Here is a 25,589-nt window from a genome sequence, read left to right as displayed (position 1 = left end):
GGTTGAGGCACTGGCCCTCAAAAAAGGACAAATATATTTAACCCTCAAAAACTTGAACCTTACTTGTAGCGGTCCCTGGGCAAAGAAGACCCAACGCACAAAGAAAATACATTACCCATAAGTGGGGCTAAAAAAATGGCCAATCATTTTTTCTCGGCGGACTAAGAGTACATCCGTAAATCCCTGGGCTAAGGGAACACTGATTTTGCAGATATTCTATACTGAAACTTGGACTCCAAAACACGGACAAAAAAGTTTCATTTTTCTATCAACTGGAAACCTTCAGACATGACTCCCTGGGTAAAGGCATCTCGAATTCTGTGGTAGAGGCTGAACAACTTTTTGATTCAAATATGTTTTAGATCACCCAAAAATCAAGTCTCCCAAAAAGGAGACTTGAAGTATTCAACGACTTGAAGCTTACATCATTGAGTACAGAGGACCTTAAGGGGACCTTTAAGGGGGACATTAAGGGGACCTTAATGTTACAAAATTAGATTGGGGCACAAACCGCCTGAAATTGGGCCATAAAATATTTTTCTTGGCAACCGGCATGAAACTTATTATTTAAAGGTCCTGAATTTGAGGAAACTTCAAACCAAACAAGCAAAAAAGAAAGAGAAATAATTACCCAAATAGGGGGGGCCCAAAAACAGCTCTCTATGTTTTTCTATGAACGCTTAAGCCAGCAACTTCCTGGGAAAAGAGGACTCCAATGCATAAACAAATTTGAGGCTGAGAGCACGGGAATCTTTAAATGCATTAGTGTTCTAAACAGGAAAAATTGAATGATTAAAACTTACTGCATATCGTTAGATTAATTATTTAAAATTTAACAATGTAATAAAAGATAGAACTCATGGATGTCTGAGTAAATTTTTTAATTCCTAATAGAGGAATTGTAAAAGAAGACATAAAACATACTTTTTTTTAGAAAAGGGCAAATAAAGCTCAAGCTTTTAGAGGGCTTAAAACGGTAGTAGCCCCAATTTTATTCGGGGAAGCTTTTTTTTTCGGAGCTATTTATTTGGTATCTTCTTCAAGATTAGATTTATTCAATCATAGTAGATTCTTTTTGTTATAGTTTGAGTTACTATATTATGAGATTTTTGGGCTTAGAACCAACTTTGTCGATTTAATCGAAAGTAGTTGTTTTAGGGCTTAGAACCGACTTTGTCAATTTAATCGAAAGTAAGGGGAGCAGCAAGGGCTTACTTGCTATTGATACCCTATTGCGTAAGATGATGCTGTTCTTTGATTATGTTGAAAAATTTATTTTTGTATTCCATTTTTGGGTTAGGGAAAAAAGCCCTTCCACGTAGTAGCACCCTGCTGACATAGTGACATAATGTATCATAAATTTATTTCAGTTTTACATCGATTAGCACGTTTACTCGATGTAAATTTGTCTCTTGTGGGGCCGAGACTGTCTTTTTCAAGGGTAAAATGTCAGAAAATAGCACTTGATCTCGGCGTGATCTCTATGGTAATTTTAAACTGGCATTGGAATTGAATACACTTCTCGAGTGAGCATCCCCCTTCCCTCCGGTACCACTTGGTAAATTTACTTGGTAAATTTAAGTAGAAACCCTTCAATTCGTTTAAGCGGCACCCACCCCCTTCGATCCCCGATCGCCACTTTTTTTAAAAGCTCAAAAAGAATAGCGATTCCCCAAAGCTGCCATCTACATAACCAAATTAAAAAATGGCGTTATTATTAAATACGGTTAGAGATGGTGCAACGCTTTCTTTTCTAACAACACATTTTTTAGATTCTAATCAGTTTTCCTTTGATTTTATAAATTTTGTGTCTGACGTAGGAATCAAACGCGAGATCCAAGATTTCTTATGGTAACAGAACGACACATTATTTGACTGAGCAAAAACGCCATGGGAGATAATTTGTTCTTAGAAGTACATTCTAGGCAATCAATGTATTGTTTCTGGGACGCTAACCAACTGATGTTAAGCGTCACAATATCGTAGCAGGTTATTTGTGCAATTGACTTCTCAATTGGAGTTGGATATATGGTAAATTCTATCAGTGATTTGTTTCCAGGCACCTTTTCTGGCATTACTCCATGAATTTGCATACGATATGTGATTTGAGAGCCTTGCGGGATAGAAAAATTCTTTGGTGGTTATTTGAAACTTGTTCTGGTCTCCAAAAATCCTAATGGCTACAACTGGCCAGGTATCTTTTTTGTAATGTAGGGCTCCTGGGAACTTTGGTTTTCCATCAGGGCTTGCACATGAGTTTGGAACCCTGCATTCCCGTCCAGGGCTAAATGTCCCACATAAGGGCCCTAATAGCAAACGCCTCCAATTTTTAACTTCGAAAAAAATTGAGGGGGACTCCTCCATTTCTCAATTGGAGTTGGATATATGGTGAATTCTATCAGTGATTTGTTTTAAGGAACCTTTCTGGCATCACTCCATGAATTGACATAACATATGGGATTTAAAGGGCTTGCTGGAAAGACAAATTCTCTTGTTGGTTATTTGAATCTTGTTCCGATGTCCAAAAATTGTAATGACTAAACCGGCCAGGTATACTTTTTGAAATGTAATGGTCCTGAGCACTTCGGTTTTTCATTATCATGGCTTGTGCATGAGTTTGGATTCCTGCATTCCCATCCAGGGCTAAATGTCCCCCGCTAAGGCCCTAATAACCAACCCCTCCAAATTTTTAGCTTTGATTTTTTTTGCGGGACTCTGAATTTTTTTTACTTAGAATTTTTCGGACTTGGAATTTTCAACCCCAATACCTCACTGTTTTCACTAGGAGGTAAAACCAAGATCATATGAGTTTTTTTAGTATTCCATTAGGTCAGAGTTTTTTCTTAAGGACATTCTAATACCGTGGGAAATAACGGCTATTGAATGCGTATCTGTTTACACTAAGAGGTGAAACTATGAACAGAGGGTTTTTTGAGATTTTTCTTAGGCAAGATTGTACCAGAATGCCTCACTGTTTACACTAAATGGTAAAACCAAGAACAGGGGGTTTTTCAGATATTTCATAGGTCAGAGTTTTTTTCTTAATGGCATTCTAATACCATGGGAAAAACTACTGTATTTTTAGCCAAGATACCTCGCTGTTTACGAAGCACCGCCATAGGCATCGTGGTTCCTCGTTGCTTACACTAACAGGTGAAACCAAAACCAGAGGAGCTTTTTTGAGATTTTTCATAGGTCAGAGCTAATTTCTTAATGACGTTCTACTCTTAAGGAAAAAAATCTATTGAATGCCTAGCTGTTCATAATAAGAGGTGGAACCAGGACCGGAGAATTTTTTATTCTTTTTTTAGCTTTTTAGTTTTTTCCTTTTTTCTTTTTAGTTTTTTTGTAGTTTTCATCTTTTTTAGTTTTTTTATTTTTATTTTATTTTTTAGTTTTCTTTTTCTCCTTTATTTTTCAGTTTTTTTCCTTTTTTCTTTTTTTTCTTTTTCAGTTTTTAGTTTTTTTTAGTTTTTTTAGTTTTTTTATTAGTTTTTAGTTTTTTTTCTTTTTAGTTTTTTTTGTAGTCTACCTTTTTTTAGTTTTTTCTTTTTTAGTTTTTTACCTTTTTTTAAGTTTTTTTTAGTTTTTTAGCTTTTTTAGTTTTTTTAGTATTTAATTTTTAGTTTTTTGTAGTTTTTACCTTTTTAGTTTTTTTCTTCTTTTGTATTAATGCTAAAGCAAAGGTTCGAACCTGGAACCTCTCGGACCTAGAACCTGGAACATAACGCTTTACCAGCTCAGCTACTTCGGCTTGAATACATTTACCTTTTTTAGTTTTTTTTTATTTTTATTTTTATTTTTTTAGTTTTATTTTTCTCCCTTATTTTTCAGTTTTTTTCCTTTTTTATTTTTTTTCTTTTTCAGTTTTTAGTTTTTTTTTAGTTTTTTTAGTGTTTTTATTAGTTTTTTTTCTTTTTAGTTTTTTTTTTAGTTTTTACCTTTTTTTAGTTTTTTAGTTTTTTTTCTTTTTTAGTTTTTAGTTTTCTACCTTTTTTTAGTTTTTTTTAGTTGTTTAGCTTTTTTAGTATTTTCCTTTTATTTTTTTTTATTCCCTGTGTCCCAGTCTGTATATACATTCGTTTTTGAATTGTTTTTTTTTGTAGTTTTTATCTTTTTTAGTTTTTTTTTTGTTTTTTTGTAGTTTTTACTTTTTTTTCTTCTTTTGTATTAATGCTAAAGCCAAGGTTCGAGCCTGGAACCTCTCGGACCTAGAACCTGGAACATAACGCTTTACCAACTCAGCTACTTCGGCTTGAATACATTCGTTTTTGAATTACTATATGATGAAATAATTCAGACGTTATATGCGGACAGACAGACAGACACACAAACAAACAACTTATTTTTATATATATAGATGTTTTTTTTTAGTTTTATTTTTATTTTTACCTTTTTCTTAGTTGTTTTCAGTTTTTTTTTGTAGTTTTTACCTTTTTTAGTTTTTTTCTTCTTTTGTATTAATGCTAAAGCCAAGGTTCGAACCTGGAACCTCTCGGACCTGGAACATAACGCTTTACCAACTCAGCTACTTCGGCTTGAATACATTCGTTTTTGAATTGGTATATGATGAAATAATTCAGACCTCATATGCGGACAGACAGACAGACAAACAAACAAACAACTTATTTTTATATATATAGATATTCACAGGTGGGACACAGGGACACAACTACAATGGCACGTAACTAATACGACGCGTAACGACTTACGCGCGGGGGGGGGGGCTTGGGGCGGATGTTGTCGTGAAGCACCCCCACCAACTAGGTGTTGGTGTGGCGCTTACCGCCACACCAACAGCTAGTTAAAAATAAAATTTTCCATACTCGGAGGTTAGGAGGTTCTGCATCCTAGCCGCCCTAGCTAGGATGCAATAAATTTCCGAAAAAGTTCTGAAAAATAAATGCTCTTCATTGAATATCAATAGATTACACAGCACTAAACTGAAGAAGTTTAATTATCAATAAAAGCCAGGACACAATCGACCTCACAATTTTCCATTTTAAACGAGAAAACGCAAACCTGACAAACTTTCCAGTCATCCTTTGGGGAATGCCCAATCTGTTTCGTCTTCCTTTGATGTGTAGTCCAAGCCCGGCCAGTTTGCTGGAAACCTATAGGAAAAACAAAGTGAAATTGCTGACAGATAAGATCTTGCTTATCATCATTATATGAATTCAACTTTAATAAAGTTGGACTAGCAACATATTACCACAACCAAATTTTGCTAATCTTTAGGCTTATCTTTTAATAAATCCTTAAATCATAGAATTGAAGGCTACATCTTCAGTCAATTTATAAACTTTGGGCAGTAAACATGAGCTTTCGATACATATTAATTTTATTATGTGTTTCAAAAATTGCAAACAGTGCTAAGATTCTGGCATCAACCCAAGTTAGCACAAAGAGTCATAAATTTTTTTTTGATTCGATTTTACAAGAGCTAGGTAAACGTGGACATAACATAACATTTTTATCACCATATGAAACTAAACAATTTGAAAATATAACAGATATAACTTATCATGAACTGGCAAATATATTTGACGATAAGGACTGGTTCGGTAAGCTACAAAAAGTGAGAGAACAAAAAATTCCCAGCTTGACACCATTGAGTGATGTTTTAACTCACCATTTAGAAACAATCATAAGATCAACTTTTCAAGACAATCGATTCCAAGAAGTACTGAATATCAGCTCAGAATTTGACTTATTAATTATAGATTCATTTTTGAATGAATTCTTGCTACCTATAGCGACAAATAACAATATACCAATTATCTACTTATCACCAGCACCCTTACCTCCCTGGGTTTTACGCCACTTAGGCTCACCAATTGATTATAATGCATTTCAGCTAGTGCCTGGTCATTCCTTTGATAAAAAGCTAATTAACTTCATTCTTGTTAATCTTTTTGAAGTTGATATGAACTACTTTCTTTACCCTAAAATGGAGAAGCTAATGCTTGAACTATACCCATCAGCTTTTGAGATATTACCTATTTCGGAGTTAGTGCAAAATGCTGATTTCGCGATTGTGAATAGCCACTATACAACAGGTAGTGTTACTGCTGTTACTCCAAATATGGTACGTGTAGGAGGAATTCACTGCAAGAAACCTAACATTTTGCCTCAAGTAAGTAAACTTTCAGTCAGACTTTTTAAAATCTTCAGAAAAGGCATTCAAATAAGCTACAGATAAAAATAATACACAAAAAACAAAAACATTAAAAATTTCGATGGCCAAGCTCAGCCCAGTTCATGACGTTCTTTTTTTTTATTTTTTGCAAAGTCTTTATAGAAAGCGAAATTCTGTGGTAATACTTTTAAATTGAAGAAAAAGTTGAATGTCTAGACATGCTATAAGATTTAACTATATAATCTGCGTGATACCTACCATCAAAACACCATGTTTTTCTTAGCAATAGTAAATAAAAAAGGATACAGCAGCCTTTACGGGTGCTGTAAGGTGGAATTTGATCGCTATCTACTTAAATTATAATTAGATGTCAGCATCACACAGGTGGACTTTGTAGACACCACAATGGTAATTTCGGTGGTGATTTGGCAGTGATAATTTAAATTTTGGTTGAGTATGTCAGACTAAGTTTATTTAAGATTTAGAATGTTTATTTACGTGTGAATATACGTTACTTACGTTTAGAATATTTATTGATACATTAAACAATTCTTAAAAGTTACTATTGTTCAGTAGATTTTTTTTGTTCGTTGTATAGATGTTCAACCTAGAAATTTTCTAAGCCAAGTCTTTTGTGGAGAAAATACAATAAATTCTGTATATTTTTATCAGCATTTAAAGGCTTTTCTATTATGTGTCAGAAGTGTAGCTCTTGAGATTCTTGTAGCTCATTTTTAACCCAGCACTCGAAATCAGGTTTGCTTTAAATTTCATACAAAAGTCCAATTTAGGTGACAAATTGAAAAACCATAAGAAATTAGAATCTCAAGAAATTGCATAATGGATTATCACACCTTTAACTAGACACAATATGAAACTGAAAAGTGTCTATGTATTCCTTATTAACAGTATAAACTCATAAGAACTTTCGATGCTGAGAATTTTTAGCTTTTCTAAAGTACTTCTAGAGTTTTGGAATCAAACTTTGCATAATTCTGTCCTATCCGTTACAGTTTTTAAGATAAAACTCCAGTACAATTACTCTAGTCTAAGTTGAACAAATTTTGTTTAAGGCTCATGCTTTAAGTTAATGATGGTAACATTTCAAGAATATTGTGTAATGCAATCTCCAAGATGTTTTGAATAATATTTTTAGCTCAGTTCAGTTCAGTTTATTGACATCAATATAAATGGACAACAATAACATTCTACCCCTACAAGGCTCCATGGTCCGTTACATAGGAGCCATGTAAAGAGCTCATAGGCTCTTTTTAATCCAATATAAACATTATTTCCCTTATTTCGCTCTAGTTTAGGCTAGATGAAGTTAATCATGCATATTATGTAATATTGTTTGGATGAACCTATATACGGAACAATCAAAAGACTGTGTAGTCATTGAACACCTCGTAAGAATCCAAACTGTATGTGTCATGTATTTATCGTTCAAATGATCGTTTAAGGTTACTTCGAAAATGTCATATTAACAGCATTTTGGAAACTTCTTTATTATCATGTAGCTCATATTGCTGAATTTAATTGTGTATCCCTTTGTCCTCATGCAATCCTATTATTAATTTATAATTAAATTAAATTATTTTAATTATAATAATTAAATTACAATTAATTATCTATATATATAAAAATAAGTTGTCTGTGTGTGTGTGTGTGTGTGTGTGTGTGTGTGTGTGTGTGTGTGTGTGTGTGTGTGTGTGTGTGTGTGTGTGTGTGTGTGTGTGTGTGTGTGTGTGTGTGTGTGTGTGTGTGTGTGTGTGTGTGTGTGTGTGTGTGTGTGTGTGTGTGTGTGTGTGTGTGTGTGTGTGTGTGTGTGTCTGTCGAGTGACGTCATGTTTGTGTGTCGACTGACGTTATGTTTTCGACTGACGAAATTACAGACCGGGACATCGGGACACCAAATGACGACCGGGACACCGGCACATAGGGAATATAAATGACGACACTCAAAGAGAAAGCGACCGGGACAAAAGGAATGTTCGATTAGCAATCACCATCAACAAAGCACCGGGACACAAATGACGACCGGGACACAGGGAGTATAAATGACGACCAGGACATAAGTAAAAAAAACCTAAAAAACTAAAAAAAGGTAAAAACTACAAAAAAACTAAAAAAAAAAACTAAAACTAATAAAAAAACAAAAAAAGCTAAAAAACTAAAAAAACTAAAAAAGAAAAAAAATAAAAAAGGAAAAAAAGGAAAAATAAAGGAGAAAAATAAAACTAAAAAAAACGAATGTATATACAGACCGGGACACCGGGATACAAATGACGACCGGGACACAGGGAATATAAATGACGACCGGGACACAGGGACACAACTACAACGGGGACGCCGGGGGGCACAGGGGGATATAAATGACGACCGGGACACCGTGACACAAGGAATATAAATGACGCCCGGGACACTCAAAGAGAAATCACAGACTGGGACACCGGGACACAAATGACGACCGGGACACAGGGAATATAAATGACGACCGGGACGAAGGGACACAACTACAAAGGGGACGCCGGGGGGCACAGGGAAATATATAAATGACGACGGCGACACAGGGAATGGTCGATTAGCAATCACCATCAACAAAGCTCAAGGGCAATCATTAGAATCATGAGGTATAGATCTGAATACGGATTGTTTTCCCATGGACCATTATATGTTGCTTGTTCAAGAGTCGGTAAACCTGACAATCTATTTATATGCACAGACAATGGGACAGCAAAAGATGTTGTATATTCGCAAGTTTTACGTGTTAAAAACATATATATATATATATATATATATATATATATATATATATATATATATATATATATATATATATATATATATATATATATATATATATATATATATATATATATATATATATATATATATATATATATATATATATATATATATATATATATATATATATATATATACTAGCTGTTGGGGTGGCGCTTCGCACCACCCCAACACCTAGTTGGTGGGGCGCTTCGCGCCCCCCCAAGCCCCCCCGCGCGCGTAAGTCGTTACGCGCCATATTAGTTACGCGCCATTGTAGTTGTGTCCCTGTGTCCCACCTGTGAATAGAGATAGATATAAATATATGTTTTTAACTACGTAAGACATGCGAATATACAACATTCTTCGCTGTCCCATTGTCTGTGCATATAAATAGATTGTCAGGTTTACTGACTCTTGAACATGCAACATATAATTGTCCATGGGAAAAACAATCCGTATTCAGATCTATACCTCATTATTCTAATGATGTGTCCCTGTGTCCCGGTCGTCATTTATATTCCCTGTGTCCCGGTCGTCATTTGTGTCCCGGTGTCCCAGTTTGTAATTTCTCTTTGAGTGTCCCGGTCGTCATTTATATTCCCTGTGTCCCGGTGTCCCAGTCGTCATTTGTGTCCCGGTGTCCCGGTCCGTAATTTCTATTCGAACAATCCCTGTGTCCCGGTCGTCATTTATATATCCCGCCTGTGCCCCCGGCGTCCCCGTTGTACTTGTGTCCCTGTGTCCCGGTCGTCATTTATATTCCTAATTTCATGACGTCAGTCAACACAGAAACATGACGTCACCTGATCCACAGACAGACAGACAGACAACTTATTTTTATATATATATATATATATATATATATATATATATATATATATATATATATATATATATATATATATATATATATATATATATATATATATATATATATATATATATATATATATATATATATATATATATATATATATATATATATATCTATATATCTATATTCACAGGTGGGACATAGGGACACAACTAATATGGCGCGTAACGACTTACGCGCGCGGGGGGCTTGGGGGGGGGGGTGCGAAGCGCCACCCCAACAGCTAGTAGGGAATATAAATGACGACCGGGACACTCAAAGAGAAAGCGACCGGGACACAAGGAGTTTTCGATTAGCAATCACCATCAACAAAGCACCAGGACACAAATGACGACCGGGACACAGGGAGTATAAATGACGACCAGGACATAAGTAAAAAAAAACTAAAAAAAAACTAAAAAAAAAGGTAAAAACTACAAAGGCTAAAAAACTAAAAAACTAAAAAAACTAAAAAAGAAAAAAAAAGAAAAAGGAAAAAAATGAAAAATAGAGGAGAAAAACAAAACTAAAAAGAATAAAAATAAAAAAAAATAAAAAGAAAAAAGAAAAAAGAAAAAAAAAACTAAAAAAACTAAAAAACTAAAAACCAAAGAAAAACTAAAAACAAAAAAAGGGGAAAAATACAAAAATTTATTTCATCATATACCATTTCAAAAACGAATGTATATACAGACCGGGACACCGGGATACAAATGACGACCGGGACACAGGGACAAAACTACAACGGGGACGACGGGGGGCACAGGGGAATATATAAATGACGACGGGGACACAGGGAATGTTGAATTAGCAATCACCATCAACAAAGCTCAAGGGCAATCATTAGAATCATGAGGTATAACTAAAAAAACTAAAAAAAGGTAAAAAACTAAAAATTAAAAAAAAGACCAATTCAAAAACGAATGTATATACAGACCGGGACACCGGGACACAAATGACGACCGGGACACTGGGACACAAGGAATATAAATGACGCCCGGGACACTCAAAGAGAAATCACAGACTGGGACACCGGGACACAAATGACGACCGGGACACAGGGAATATAAATGACGACCGGGACACAACTACAACGGGGACGCCGAGGGGCACAGGGGGATATATAAATGACGACGGCGACACAGGGAATGATCGATTAGCAATCACCGTCAACAAAGCTCAAGGGCAATCATTAGAATCATGAGGTATAGATCTGAATACGGATTGTTTTCCCATGGACCATTATATGTTGCATGTTCAAGAGTCGGTAAACCTGACAATCGATTTATATGCACAGACAATGGGACAGCGAAGAATGTTGTATATTCGCAAGTTTTACGTAGTTAAAAACACACATATATATATATATATATATATATATATATATATATATATATATATATATATATATATATATATATATATATATATATATATATATATACATATATATATATATATATATATATACATATATATACATATATATATATATATATATATATATATATATATATATATATATATATATATATATATATATATATATATATATATATATATATATATATATATATATATATATATATATATATATATATATATATATATTCACAGGTGGGACATAGGGACACAACTACAATGGAGCATAACTAATATGGCGCGTAACGACTTACGCGCGCGGGGGGGGGGTTGCTTGGGGGGCGAAGCGCCCCCACCAACTAGGTGTTGGGGTGGCGCAAAGCACCACCCCAACAGCTAGTATATTATATTAATATATTATTAATATTAGTATTAATATTATAATATTAATATTAATATATTAATAAATTATTAAATATATAAATAAATATATTAATATTAATATATTATTATAATTAATTTTAATTACAATTAAATTAAATTATTATTATATAATTAATTAAATTATATCCCTTGTCCTAATGCAATCAAATGTATTTCTTAAAAATTTTAAGAAAAGACAGTCTTCAGGGTATCCATGAAAACGACAAGTCTTGTTTTACCTTTGAGTTCATAACAGTCGCAGGGATCGCACGAGAGTCAGAATATTGATCTAACTTTCTGCATGGTTGGCAATAAAAAGAATTAATATTACAGATTAATCGCAATTCCACGGCTTCTGTTTCATAATTTTAAGCTCGTGTTCTATGGCTGTTTGATGTTCTGTCACTACCTCTGCACCCCCGTAGGATATTAAAAGGACCCGCGAAAAGTCAATTGGAGCATCGACGTTAGGAGTGTTCTGTGGTACATTCCATTACAGTCACGACAATTTAGAACTTAAAGGCCTTTTTCTCTGTAATTTGAAAATCGAATTTCATGGTTTCTTACCTTATGATAAGGATTGGATTAAAAAGATTCAGCTTAAAATAAAGGATCAATTTTTGCACAAACTAGGAAAGGAAGTCAGGAAAATACTTTCCTGAAAAATCAGAAAAGTATGGTTGACGTACCGCTGATGTGATTTTTTTCCCAAGGTTAATATGTCTGCAAGTATATCTGTACTCTTCTTATCTTAAGATTTGTCTACCACATTTCTGACAGAACTAATTGTAGTCTTTTGACCTGGTAGGCCTGGAGTCAAAATCAGTGTCAGAATAAATGGATTATAAGCTCAGTAAAAATAAATAAAAGACAAGAGAGCAGCAACCAACATCTACTTCTTCATTTAAATAATTAATATATGCCAATATTAATTGGAATAAAATTGTGATGAATCAATATAATGATAAATACTGATCATGTGAACAATTATCATTAAACTCGGAATGATCTTTAGAACAAATAAACAAGTTGGGTGCAAAGCTCGAAACGACTGTTGACAGTAGCTTTGGCTTCATCATCGGATCATAAATTTTGATGTGAACAAATTCTAAAGATCTATTAAACTCTGGACTTCAGTTATCCTAAATATTTCAGTTCCAGGGCTGTGCAAACAAGAAGTGACTAAGGTGCGATCTTCATTTCGTTTGTACTTTGGTTGGCTGAAGACAACCAAATTGTGAAATGATGATAATATTACGTCAAAAGTGCAACTTAATGAATAACAGCTAATTGAATATCAAGATCATGTTAAATCACCCAACAAAATATATTATCAATCTAAGCTTGGTATTATAGTTTATATATAAATTACTGCATGCTGTATTAAGTAACTGATACTGGTTGATAAATAAAAAAATTAAGTAACTTCAAAATACTGATCGTAAAGTTATCACTTTAAATAGTGATACTGGGAATATTTTTGTAAATTCCATTGTAATATCTTATCACAAAGACACTTAGTGCCCTTCCTTCCCATTATGAATTATCATCTCATTAAACACCTAAAACACCTCATAAAACACCTCATTCCCGAATTGACACCTCATAAAACACCTCATTAACACCTAACATAACTTCCATCCCGAATTAACACCGACAAAGTTTGAGAAAAATTATTATATTGCCCATGCCCCTTGACTATACGGATATGGATCTTTCTTGTCCCTCAATAAAAATGCTGGATATACGCCTCTGTCAGTAGTCATTGAAAGAATTGAAGAAAAGTTAAAATTTTATTGATCTAGAAGTATCAAAAACTATATATTGAGCTTCTCAATTGCAGAGAAAGCAATGCTTCTTGGTGGCGTATTCGTTCCTGAAAAGTCATATAGTCTAAGCAAAATAAAAGGTTAAAATGATAATTATTTTAATGCCGAATGCACATTGTCTTAAGTAGCCTAAGTTAAGTAGCATAACTGACAATATTTTACTTGAGTCTCTTCACGTTGAAATTTTCCCGTTCAAATTGAAACAAGAGCACTGTTTTTATTATTTCAAAAGTAATTTTTAGGATTAATCACAGATTTTGAACTTTTATTAAAGAAAGTCAATGAAAGAAACAAATGCTGCTAGATTTTGGAAAATTCATGTTAAAGTTCTTCCTATTTTTGCCATTTGTTTTATCCTAAAAGTTGGCTAAACCCCTCATAATTGGCAAAACGTTACCCCGATTTGTTACAGAATGAAGCCTTTATTGGTTTTCTATAGCACCTACCAGTGGCCACTGAAAACCTTCTGAAAAACTTTTTGCATCCTGCATCAGTTTTCATTTAATAATAATAAATATTTAATAATTATAAAATATAATAAATTACCAGAGGATCAGAAGCAAGCCAATAGCAGGTGTTTTATCTTACTTATCAAATAGTTCAGCTAAATATTTAGATTTGTAAACAAATGTTAACAATTTAACTATTTTACGTACCCATTCCTAAAATTGTATTCTTAAACTTAAAAATTGAGACACTGTAAAAGGTCACAATCCCAGAATCACTTAGTAGCTACGACAAAATTCTAAGATGATTCGCCCATCTTGGAAAGTGTCCTTGTAATATTTGTTCTTTGGATTGAATATATATGGCCTATTTTAATAAAAATCAATGTTCGTATATTTAATTCATACCATTTTTCAAGCCTAGGCTGTTATAAATTTCTCAAGTGATTATCCCTAAGTTGAAAAATATTTAACTTCCAAAGCAACCTAAGTTACGTGAGATAACTGAAAGTATAATGTAATTAAAGTAAACTAAGCATGTTTTCCATGCTAATATCAATGGAATGGAAAACCAAAGTGCATCCGGCATCACAGAATAAATATATAGGCTATACGAATATATATTTCGTTTCAAATACGTAATATTCCCTTCAAATACGTAATAATTTCTGTTCTTTATAAGTTTTAATGTTGTTCCTTACTTTCAGTCGAAAAAACTTGTTTTTTTAATATTTAATTTTCGATCGTTTTTAAATAGTTCCAGGAAATCCGGTCCCACCCCCATGAAGAAATACCTTCCCCACTGATATATTCTTCTAGACAAGTCGACCCCGGTGAAAATTTATCGAGGAAAATTATCCTTAACAACTCCACGCGTAAAACTGAAACGGAAAAGAGAAAGCTAGAAATATAAAAATAATTTTTCATAGGAATTTTGGCAATTTTCCCCAGTGTATATTTTCCTCTCACAAGTTTATCCCTGGAGACTTCCGTCCCCATGAAAAGTTCCCCCGTGAAAAAAACAGCAGAAAATTTGTCTTCCCATCCCAAAATGTATGCATCCCAATAACAAATACTATGCGTAAACAATGAGCAATTTTCATAACTTAAAGACTTTTACCCTGGGGTTGTGGGGGGGGGAATCATATTATATCCAGAGGTATATATATTGGGCCTTTAAACTATGATAAAACAAAATGGCTATCTCAAAATTTTAATTGGACGAATTTGGATTGAAAAGGGGTGGGGGAGGGGGCCGTGTTGCCCTCCAATCTTTTTGTTTACTTAAGAAGGGCACTAGAACTTTCAATATCTTTTTAATGAGCCCTCTCATGATATTCTTGGACCACTGGGTCCATACGATTACCCCTGAAAAAAACAACAACAAACAAACGAATTAACACGCATCCGGGATCTTTCTTCTGGCAAAAAAAAAAAACAAAATTCCACATTTTTAGAGATAAAAGCTTGAAACTGCCACAGTAGGGTTCTCTGATACGCTGAATTTGATGGTGTGATTTTCATTAAGATTCTATGACTTTTAAGGGGTGTCTCCCCTTTTTCCGAAAATCAGGCAAAGACTTTCAGGCTCGTAGCCTTTGATGGGCAAGACTAAAATTAATGAAACTTGGTTGATAAGATCTCCCCTGAAAAAAAATAAATAAATATACACGCATCCGTGATCTTTCTACTTGCGAAAAACCCAAAATTCCACATTTTTTCACATTGGAGCTTGAAACCTCTACAGAAGGGCTCTCTATTACGCTGAATTTGATGGTATGATTTTCATTAAGATTTTATGGCTTTTAGGGGGATGTTTCTCCCTTTTTCAAAAATAAGGCAAATTTTCTCAGGCTCGTAACCTTTTATGGATAATATGAAACTCACTGAGACTTATATATTTGAAATCAGCATAAAAATTCAATTCTTTTGACATCTTTATTGGTATCACTACTCCGTTTCTTAGAGTTTCGGTATTATTGAGTCAGGTCGCTCCTCACTTACAGTTCGTTACCACGAACTGTTCGCCTAAGTTGATTCATTTGATTTTTTTTTAGATTGCCTTCAGGGATGTATAGCTACGTAACCTCTATTATGAAGGAGGGTTGTGGTTAATTGTGTCGGTAGGGGGGACAGATACCTAAAAGAGCGTATTTTAATGTATACGCCTTCATGAGGCCAAAGGTTCAACGTTTTATTATTAATACCATATTTACACAACATATTAAATTCTCGACAGAGAGAAAACTCGACAGAGTCGGGAACAAAAATCCCTTAACACATAAATTTCAATTAATCGTACCACTACTAATATTCCACATATAATTATTAAACCAAAAAACATTTTTATTTATATTGTATTAAACCAAAATAAATTTCTTTAATTTTCTATTTCAAACTGCTCTAAAAAAAAGTCTTCAGACAGACATAGAAAGGGCGTGAGGGGGGAGTAGGAATTAATATCTCCTCCTCCTTCATTTATAGTGAGCCTGATTAAGGCTGTTACGGATGATACCTCCCTTTTTATTGCAGAAAAGATTGCTGACAGATGTTGACATTTATATTTCAATTAACCAACCTCCTTTAATTCATATTTCATAAGATTATACTCAGTGCCGCATGAGTGCATAAAGTGCATATCAGTTATTATGGAGGAAAAGTGACATGTTGCTTTGTAAGTACGGGAAGGGATGTCAGATGCCTCAAAGAAGACATTTTAATGCCCAGATACTCTGCCTTTCATTGAGTATTCAGACAAATTCAGTACCTGCCCAAAGGAACTAATTCAAAGGGGATAAAATTAATGTTTGAAAGAAATAAAAGCTTTGTCATGAAAAAAAATCAATCTCATTACTTTTCCGCCACACCTTGTATACCGTAAGCTATCTCTTCCTGAAACACCTTCTAATATCTCTTCCTAATCTCGAGCGATCTGAATTGGGAGTTCCACGTTACTAACATCACAAAGCAAGCTAATTTTGCACTTTCTACGCTTAAAATTTTCTTCAAGTTTTCTTGCCCTTCATTCCACCTTTTAAGAATTTATACAAGTTTCATTCGCCCTGTTCTTGAATATTCTTGTCCGGTTTGGCATTTTGGCTTAACTACCTCCCAATCCTATTCATTAGAGTCAGTCCCAAAGCGAGCATTACGAATTATCTATGGTCAAGGTAAACTCCCATATCACTTTCTTCTTAAACATTTCCAGATTACTACCCTATCAGAGAAAAGAACCCTCCCGTGTACCCGGTTTGGCAATAAAGCCATGACAAACCCCCGTTTCTAAGATTTATCCCCCCCCCGAAAGTCCCCATCCTTCAACCTCTCCCACCAATCCACGAGAGATCAGGAGGAGTTTCATCCCTGCATTTGTAACCATTATCAATCAGTGAATTTGTTGTATTGACTCAGTTTTTTAGTTGATGATCAGTTTTTGTAATCTGACAAGTGTCTGTCTGGCACTGTGTGTCTGTGTCTGTGTTTTTCCCTTTTTTTTTTATTTGACAAGTTTTATCTGACTGTAACACCTGACGTGAAAGGCTAATTTTGCGCCACGCGCTGTGAAAGTCGTTTTTAAAATAAAAGTCTCTCTCTCTCTCTCTCTCTCTCTCTCTCTTTCTCTTTCTCTCTCTCATCTTTTCTCGATCAAATTTGTTGTGACCAAGCTGATATTTCAAACTACATTTCTCAGGGTTGTGCTACTGCTAGATAGGAATTGCAAAGGAAGCATTTTCTCTGAAAAGAGTAGGGACGACATAAGAACAACATGGAGCCATAAAGTTGTGCATGTTTATATATAATCAGTGTTGAATGTACAAAAACTGTGAAAATAACCAATTGTTATCTACACAAACATTGACACACAACAGTGAGCCTGGCAGTAATCTTCAAGCGATGTACTGGGGTCAATATCCGATAATCATCCATGGTTTTCACGAGTCATCTTCGAAAATCTTCATGAAACTCATCTTATCTCTAATACAAACAATTAATGCTTGGTCATTAATCTCTACATAATTTTATCAGATTTAATAAATTCGTTCATTTTTCAAAGCATAATTGAGTAAGTAATCTACTTATTAGTAAAAGCTTTGGAAACTGAGATTACCATGTTCATGATCGGATTATTATTTCTACTACTTTTAAGTGAGAAACTTGATGGACTAAACATACTCGCTGCAAGTCAAGTAGCTACAAAAAGCCACAAATTCTTCATGGATGCTATATTAGGGAGCCTTGCTGAAAAAGGTCATCATATCACCGTATTGTCACCATTTCCCTCCAGCCCCAAAGAGAATATCACTGAAATTGGATTCGATTCACTATCAAAAATGTTTCTTGTTAATGATTGGTTTGGTGATATACAGGAAGAAAGAAAGAAAGTTTCGTTTAGCTTGACTCCCCTTAGTGATATAATTGACCAATTTATGGAAATTATTATTAATACAACATTAACAGATGAACGCGTGAAGCAGCTATTTCATAAGAAGTTCGATCTTCTTATATTAGATGCTTGCTTGAACGAATTCTTATTGCCAATTTCTGTTCATAGTAACATACCTACAGTCTACATATCTCCTGTACTACTGTTTTCTTGGGTACAGCGCACCCTGGGAGCTACGGTTGACTACGATGCTTATCAGTATGTACCAACAGACACGTACTTTGGCAGGGTATATAACCATTTCATCACAAATCTTCACGAAATAGACTTGAATTATGTGTATTATCCTAAAATGGAAAAACTTATTAAAGATTTATACCCAACTGATTACTCAATCCCAAGTACTGACGAAATGGTGAAGACAGTTGATATGGTTTTAGTGAACAGTCACTATAGTATGGGGAGTGGTGCCAACCTTCCTCCGAATATAATTGATATTGGAGGCATTCATTGCAAGGGCCCTGCCAATCTCCCGTTAGTAAGTCTTTCTTTGATTCATACTAAAACTAAAAATGGACTAGTAAGATAAGCACTGATTCTGTTTCTCAAACGACCTTTGCTTTGTCCGAAGGCGGAGGTTTAATTCTTGGTTTGGCTGGTTATTTGGTTTTGGACAGGGTTTAGTGGCATAACTCTGTTAGTTAAGCCGGAGTCGACTCAGCTCTAAATGGGTACCTGGAGATATCTGGTGAGGGTAAGCAGGAAGGATGTGCGATAGCACAGGATGCCTGGCCCCCAATTTCCCGGCTGAAGGGTCCTGAAACGGAGATCAGCAACGCCCGTTTGGACTTCCAGGGTCCAGTACCGTATCTTTTTACCTTCTTTCTTTAAACCGTCATTGTGAATTATTGTCTTAGTTTTTTTCCTTTGCTTTTCAAAATTTTATCATGTTTTCAGCTCGGAGTTCTCATTTGATGTCTATTCCCATAGTTAAAACATAAATCATAGAATTATGATTTTGTAACATACGTCGTGGGACTCTAATGTACCGATAACCAATGCAAGATAATACAATTGACTATCAAAATACTAATAATAAAAACATTAACATATAAAATCTCAAATATGGTGAAAATCGTAAAATATATATTTTTTCATATAAAAGACCTCCCTAGCAAGACCCAGGGACCGAACTGTTGATCATCCCTCCCTGAAATATCTAGAGACTCTATATCCCCCTGTAATAAGTGTCAAAACCATGTGCACTTATGCTGGTCAGACCACTTGCCTAGTTTTGAATCAAAACTGCTTGTCATTTTTTCTGTTGGAATTTGAATCGTCAGAATTAATTCAGTCTGAAATCTTTTTTTCCAGGATATTGAAGAATTTATTTCTGATGGAGATGAGGGCGTTATCTTATTCAGCCTTGGTTCAGCCATACCTAGTGAGCAGATGCCAAAACAATATTTGGATGCTTTTGCAAATGCTTTCAGGAGGCTACCACAAAAGATCATTTGGAGATGGTCTGGCGAGCCGTTCGAAAATGTTCCAGAGAACGTCATGCTCCGAAGCTGGCTGCCTCAGCAAGATATTGCCGGTAAGATATGTCAGGTTTTCTGAAAATTCTTCTATCATAGAAAAATAAGATATACTAAACAACAGTATAAATAGAAATATTAGAGTCTATCAAATATTAATATATCAACCTAGTTCGTTTTGTATTTTTTAGGAGCAGCAATTTCATTTGTTTTTCTTTTTTGTACCACTGATTTAATTTATTGCGAGAAAGTGGCAAGGATCTAAGTTGTTCAGCTTTCGCATACAGTGTGGACCCTAGGTCGGATTGATAAATGTGATGATGAATTTTGGGAAGCTAAGTTTTGTTCTTGCTTGAGGCCAAACAGGACTGGCGTTTCCTTGAGCCAGAGCCATTAGCGTGTGAGCTGAAATAGAGTTTTAAAGTCTATGTCAAAGAGGAGCATCCGAAGTGATTGTGCCAAGCTTTCGTCTCTTCGAGTGGTTTCTCTTATTTTGAGTGAAGTAAGCTACCAGCAGTCCCAAATTAAAGCTATATTATAATCTAACAGTCTTTAAGATGTGTAACAGTACCCTGGCCCATTGCCAAAATATTTTTTAGAATAATAATTTTTTTAAGATCTAAAAAAGAGGTATTTTCTCATGGGTCTGAAAGTGCATCCATCTACTTTTAAAGCCGTTTTTGTTTTTGATTCTGTTTGGTCGGTGATTTAATTTTTAGTGAACGGTTCTGATGAAGGGGAACGATCCCACATGTGTGTTCTAGCCTTAATAGCTCTCCCATTACTAAAGTAATGAGGGTTTCCTTTTAGTGCTTTCTCAGTAGGTTTGCGCACGTAATTATCTTAGTCAGTTCTCCCTTTGCACTGACTCCCTTTGTAAAGACTAAATCGAATAGGAGAAAAATCGGTGGAAATCGGTAGATTGAGACGTCAAGAAAATTTGTCATATTATGAATATTTAGCAAGTAGGAATAGTGGGCAGCCACAGACGACTTGGCGTGGCCAGCCAAGGATTCAAAGTTTTTGAGTTATCAAATCGCATTTACAGGATGTCGAAACTACAAGAGTTTGTCAGAAGAAATTTTGGAATTCGGCCAATGTGGCATCCATTTCTTGTAACGTTAGGAGTTTATGATTGGAGGAATTTATAAGTTTATAATTGCTTCAAAATTTTGCAGGACATCCTAAGACAAGACTTTTGATATCTCACGGTGGTATGCTGAGCACCACAGAAGCTATTTGTCATGGAATACCAATATTAGGTCTTCCATTTTGGGGGGACCAAGACGCTAACATTGCCTTGGCTGTTAGAGACGGATACGGTTTGAAACTGGAATGGAATGACCTGACGGAAGATCTTCTTTACAACACAATCACTGAACTACTCAATAATACACAGTAAGTTTGAGTTTATACATGATTAAGATGAGCATGATCCTTTGGACTAGCTTTCTTTATATTTATTCTGCTGCTAAGTTACAAATGACAGAGATAATTTTGATGCTCTTTGGAAAAAAACGACTTTTCCTCAAAAACTAGTGAACTAATATATTTCAAAATATTTTACTTGAACAATACCAAGGAGAAAAAGAAAGTTCAAGGCTACTTAAATTGACCAAACCTACAAAATTGAGCTTTATTGCGCCATTACAACTTGGTCAGTGGTACTTCCTAATTGTTCATGGTACATTTGCAGTCGCTTGAAGTGATTTGTTTCGATGTATCGCCATTTTAGGGATTAGTTTTGCCTCACAAGAAAACTAATATACAATCACAAAAGATAACCTTTTAAACCAACAAATGTTTCGACAAAAGAAAAAAGAGACAAAGCTTAAAACAAACAAAAATTAACTTAACCATCATCAGCAACTGTAAAATATCGAGGATAAAATTATAAATTTCAACGCTTTGCGGCCAAGTTTTAAAGCAATAAATGTTTCGACAAAAGAAAAAAGAGACACAGTTTAAAAAAAGCAGACACAAGCTTAAGTACGTAGTCTGGGATCCGTCCAACTCCTACTGGGATCCGTCCTTGCACTAAAGTTTGAATTATGGTTTAATTAATACAATAATCTGGTTAAAGAGAATTTAATAGCGTCATCTAAGTGGCCATAAATATTCTGTAGTTGAAAATTAGGAAATTAAACATGTTATATTACCAAACATTGAACAGTTATGTTTTTCTACATTCTAATGAGTTTTCAGTGAAGAAAAATTTAAACTCTAGCGTAAAGAATGGGGCTAAAGGGAAGCTGGGATAGCACTCTCGCGATTCGGATAATATGTATTCACTTTAAGTTTAGAATCTCTATGACAAACATTTAATTTCATTTAATTTGTGTTCCTTTTTAAATTGCTTATGCAGACTATGTTAACAACTATATAATTTTTGACTACTCTTTTGAGTTGATTCTACAATTTTTGACTACCACATAATTTTTGACCTAATTTTGACCTGTCAGCTTGGTGAAAGCAGTAAAAGATTCGAGAGTCATGCTAATTAGAGTCAAGCCCAGGCTGACAGTCTCTGTGAGAGGTAAGGCTGGCTTAACTTTTTCAGAATTGCATAAAAATGACTAATTTCACTTCTTGATGATGGCATATCATCTATTCTAGGGTAGAGCTAAGGTAGATAATGCATAGAGTATTGTTAATGCAAATAGTCTATCTGTTTTGTGGGCCATTTGAAGGCAATTAAAGACCCAAAAATGATTCAAAGGTTTGTGACCGACCATGTCCATAGGACTTGCAGGAAAGTGGGCGACTGAGATTATTATATGAGCTTTGCCTACTGGGAAAGCCCACTGGAATTGCAATGGGGATGACTAAGATTTTCGAAATGGGTCATGAAAGATAATATCCACTCTTTTTCTAGGCAAAACGGGGGAGCAGTGCATTAAAAAACACCAACATTGCGAAAGCAGATAGCCTTGAAAACCGGATGATTTTTTTTGGGTGCTGATGTGTGATCATATTTTGACTCCATTCGGGCCAGAATTATCGTTCTGGTAAAAACCTCAGGAATGGAAGAAAAACGTATGAAAAGCCGAAAATAGCTTTCAAGTTCTAAATTTACCAATTTCTCAAAATTGTTCTCAAATATGTTTTATCATATAAAGGGACCTTAAGAAGAAAAATGTTCCTTTACCTCTCAAAACCAACAATACTACCGTTAAAAACTTTGTTTTTTTTTTAAATTGTTGGGGGCCATCCTTCCTTTTTTTGACAAATGACAAGTGCGATACTTTGCTGCGATACTATTTCTCTTTTACTCGAAAACTTTATTTAAACAATTTTTTTTCTTTGAATAGGCCATTTTCCAGCTTTTCAAGACCAGTAATTTTGCCGTGATTACCTCTAAAAAAAAAAAAAAAAAAAAAAAAAAAAAAAAAAAAAAAAAAGAAAAAAAAAAAAAAAAAAAGATGAACCATAATAAATAAAGAGGCATCTGCTACAATCCTTTCTTCCTATGACTAAAATAAAGTTTCTGTATTTGTAGACACAGGGCTAAAAACCCCCATTTAATTGTTCATTGGCATATTACTTAATTCAAGATTACACTTCTTTTTAAGGTTCTGCCCTCCTTCTGTTGAACATGCACATTTGTAATGCAGTTAGTTTCGGACTTAAATAGTACTTTATCATAGATGCATTATGGAATTTGAACACAAGTTGAATTTCTGTAAAAGCACGTTGTGATATAGTTTACATTGAACAGCAAAGGAGGTGAGAACCTTTTCTCATAAACCGTATAAAAATTTTCCAACCATAAACCGAACTTAGTTATTTCTCGTTACAGGTACACGAGAATTGTCAAAAAGAGACAAGAACTCTTTCATGATCGTCCTATGAAACCATTGGATGAGGCTGTTTACTGGGTGGAGCATATTCTACGCCATGGAGGTGGCCAGCATCTATCACCAGCAACTCGCAATTTAAATCGATTCCAAGCAAAGATGTTAGATGTCTATCTATTCCTTTTAGGGGCTGTTTCAATAATTCTTATATTAATTGCAGGAAGCCTATACGCATTATTGTCAATAGTAAGAAGGTTTATATCGCCACAGCTAAAACAGAAACTGAACTAATAGTTTATTTATATGTTATTTAAATAAATAGATACTTATTCCCTAGCATAAATTTAAATAGGCTACACATAGAAGATTTATGGATTTTATAATCAATCTGTACCTGTTCATACCAGAAGATGCAGGTATATAACCTATAGTGGTGGTAAGCCTAAGGGTAAAGCTCTATTTAACCAAAAGTACCAAGGTAAGGCTTTGTAATAAGCTTGCTTAGAGTTAATACTATTTATGTTATTTATATTTTTCCATACTCTTCTTTTTAGGGTATAAAATCGAGAACAACTGCAATAATTTGTAGGATTTTCAGCAAGATTATTTTTTATGGATTACAGAATAATCAGAAAATAAAATGACTGCTTAGCTTCTTTACATTTTATTTTGTCGTCTGAGTCAACACAGTAGCATTGATTAGTAGAGGCCAAAAGTTTTCCCAAGAATATATTTTTTCCAGCCACTTAATATGGAAAGGTCGTCAAAGCTCGGGAAGGGACTGATTGGAAACTGTAAGTAATAGCACTCTTTTTAAGGATCGAAAGTGATTGTAGATGAAAAACCTCCTCTTGTATCTTTTTTCACCCATGGGAGCCCTATTGTCCTCCATGGCATTGGATCAAAATTTACATTTATTTTTTTTCCATAATAGTAAAAGTGTTAAATAAATATGTCTCTGATCTAAAAAATCTCAAGTAACCTTAGGAGCAATGACCCTAAATTGTTCAAATTACCATCATTTATGGATATATTTTATAGAGGAAAAGCGTGGGCATGTTTGATTTTGGTCGTCTTACTGCCTTGAGACTAACATGGATCGTTCCATCAGCTAAAGCGACCTCGCATTTCGTTGGAAGGGAGATGGGTGCTAATAGGCTAGAAAAGTAGTCAACAACTTTTTGTGCATGATTAGTTTGAGACTAACAGCCGTAAGCCCTTCGGTTACAGGGATCCTAATTAAAGAAAATAGGTGGGAGCATGGGTTCCCAAATATTGGTTCTAAATGGAATAAATACATTTTCTGGACCGGTTAGAAACTCATATTTGCAACCCCCTGGGACCCCTAGAGTCGTTCTGCTCTTAAGTCAAAGGCAGAAAAGGGATTTTATCATATACAAATAATTTCATCTGAAAAGTATGGGCCTCTTAAAAATAGAACCAAAAACTCTATCCAATTTTTTCCAAACACCTTGAAACTTATAACCTTAAGTACATGGGTCAAGAGAACCTCAATGTATTAGAAAAGAAAGAAAAAAATGGTTTTCCTGCACACAGGGCCAAAAAAGGGTCATAAGTCTTTTACCTCCAAACGACATAAGGCTTACATCCTCAAGTCTAGGGGCCAAGGAGACCGTCATTCACAAAAAAAAAGTAAGATAGGGAGCACAGGCCAACAAAAATGGGTCAGCAATTTTTATTATCGGCTCAAAATTCAAAATTCTGATTCACTAGGGTAAAGGGATCCCAAACTATACAACCAACTTTGATTTGGGAGGATGGGCCCCTAAAAATTGAGCTCACAAATCGATCAAACTTTTTTCTGATTGGCATGAAACTTATAGCCTTGTCCTTGGGTAAAAATGACGCAAATGCACAATATTAAGTCTTATAAAGACTTCGGTTTCATTTTAAAAAGGGGCTAAAAAAGGACCAAAATACTTTTTTCCCTAGCTGCTTAGAGCTTCCATTAGTAAGGTCCTTGGCAAAGGTGACTTACGTAAGTTTCTTGGCTAATACACAATACAT

The 25,589-nt window shown here is 34.6% G+C and overlaps 1 protein-coding gene across 4 annotated transcripts in view; it reads left to right on the top strand.

The window, feature by feature from the left end:
• LOC136032904 (UDP-glycosyltransferase UGT5-like) overlaps positions 1-23,904 on the top strand; it is a 30,401-nt gene extending 6,497 nt beyond the window's left edge. For 2 of the 4 annotated variants that reach the window (XM_065713343.1, XM_065713342.1), the window contains exons 2-4: positions 19,601-19,823; positions 20,943-21,162; positions 23,564-23,904. In XM_065713343.1, coding sequence (XP_065569415.1) covers positions 19,601-19,823; positions 20,943-21,162; positions 23,564-23,852 — 732 coding nt within the window. In that variant the 3' untranslated portion in view covers positions 23,853-23,904. Of the gene's footprint in view, positions 1-5,286; positions 6,137-17,897; positions 18,765-19,600; positions 19,824-20,942; positions 21,163-23,563 lie in introns of those variants that run through there. The other 2 variants (XM_065713344.1, XM_065713345.1) reach the window with 2 other exon arrangements.
• The last annotated feature ends 1,685 nt before the right edge of the window (positions 23,905-25,589 follow it).

Source organism: Artemia franciscana, chromosome 11 (genome assembly GCF_032884065.1).
Source record: "Artemia franciscana chromosome 11, ASM3288406v1, whole genome shotgun sequence".
Taxonomy (NCBI): domain Eukaryota; kingdom Metazoa; phylum Arthropoda; class Branchiopoda; order Anostraca; family Artemiidae; genus Artemia; species Artemia franciscana.
The sequence above is the reverse complement of the archived record's forward strand: the minus strand, read 5'-3'. Positions and strand labels throughout refer to the sequence as shown.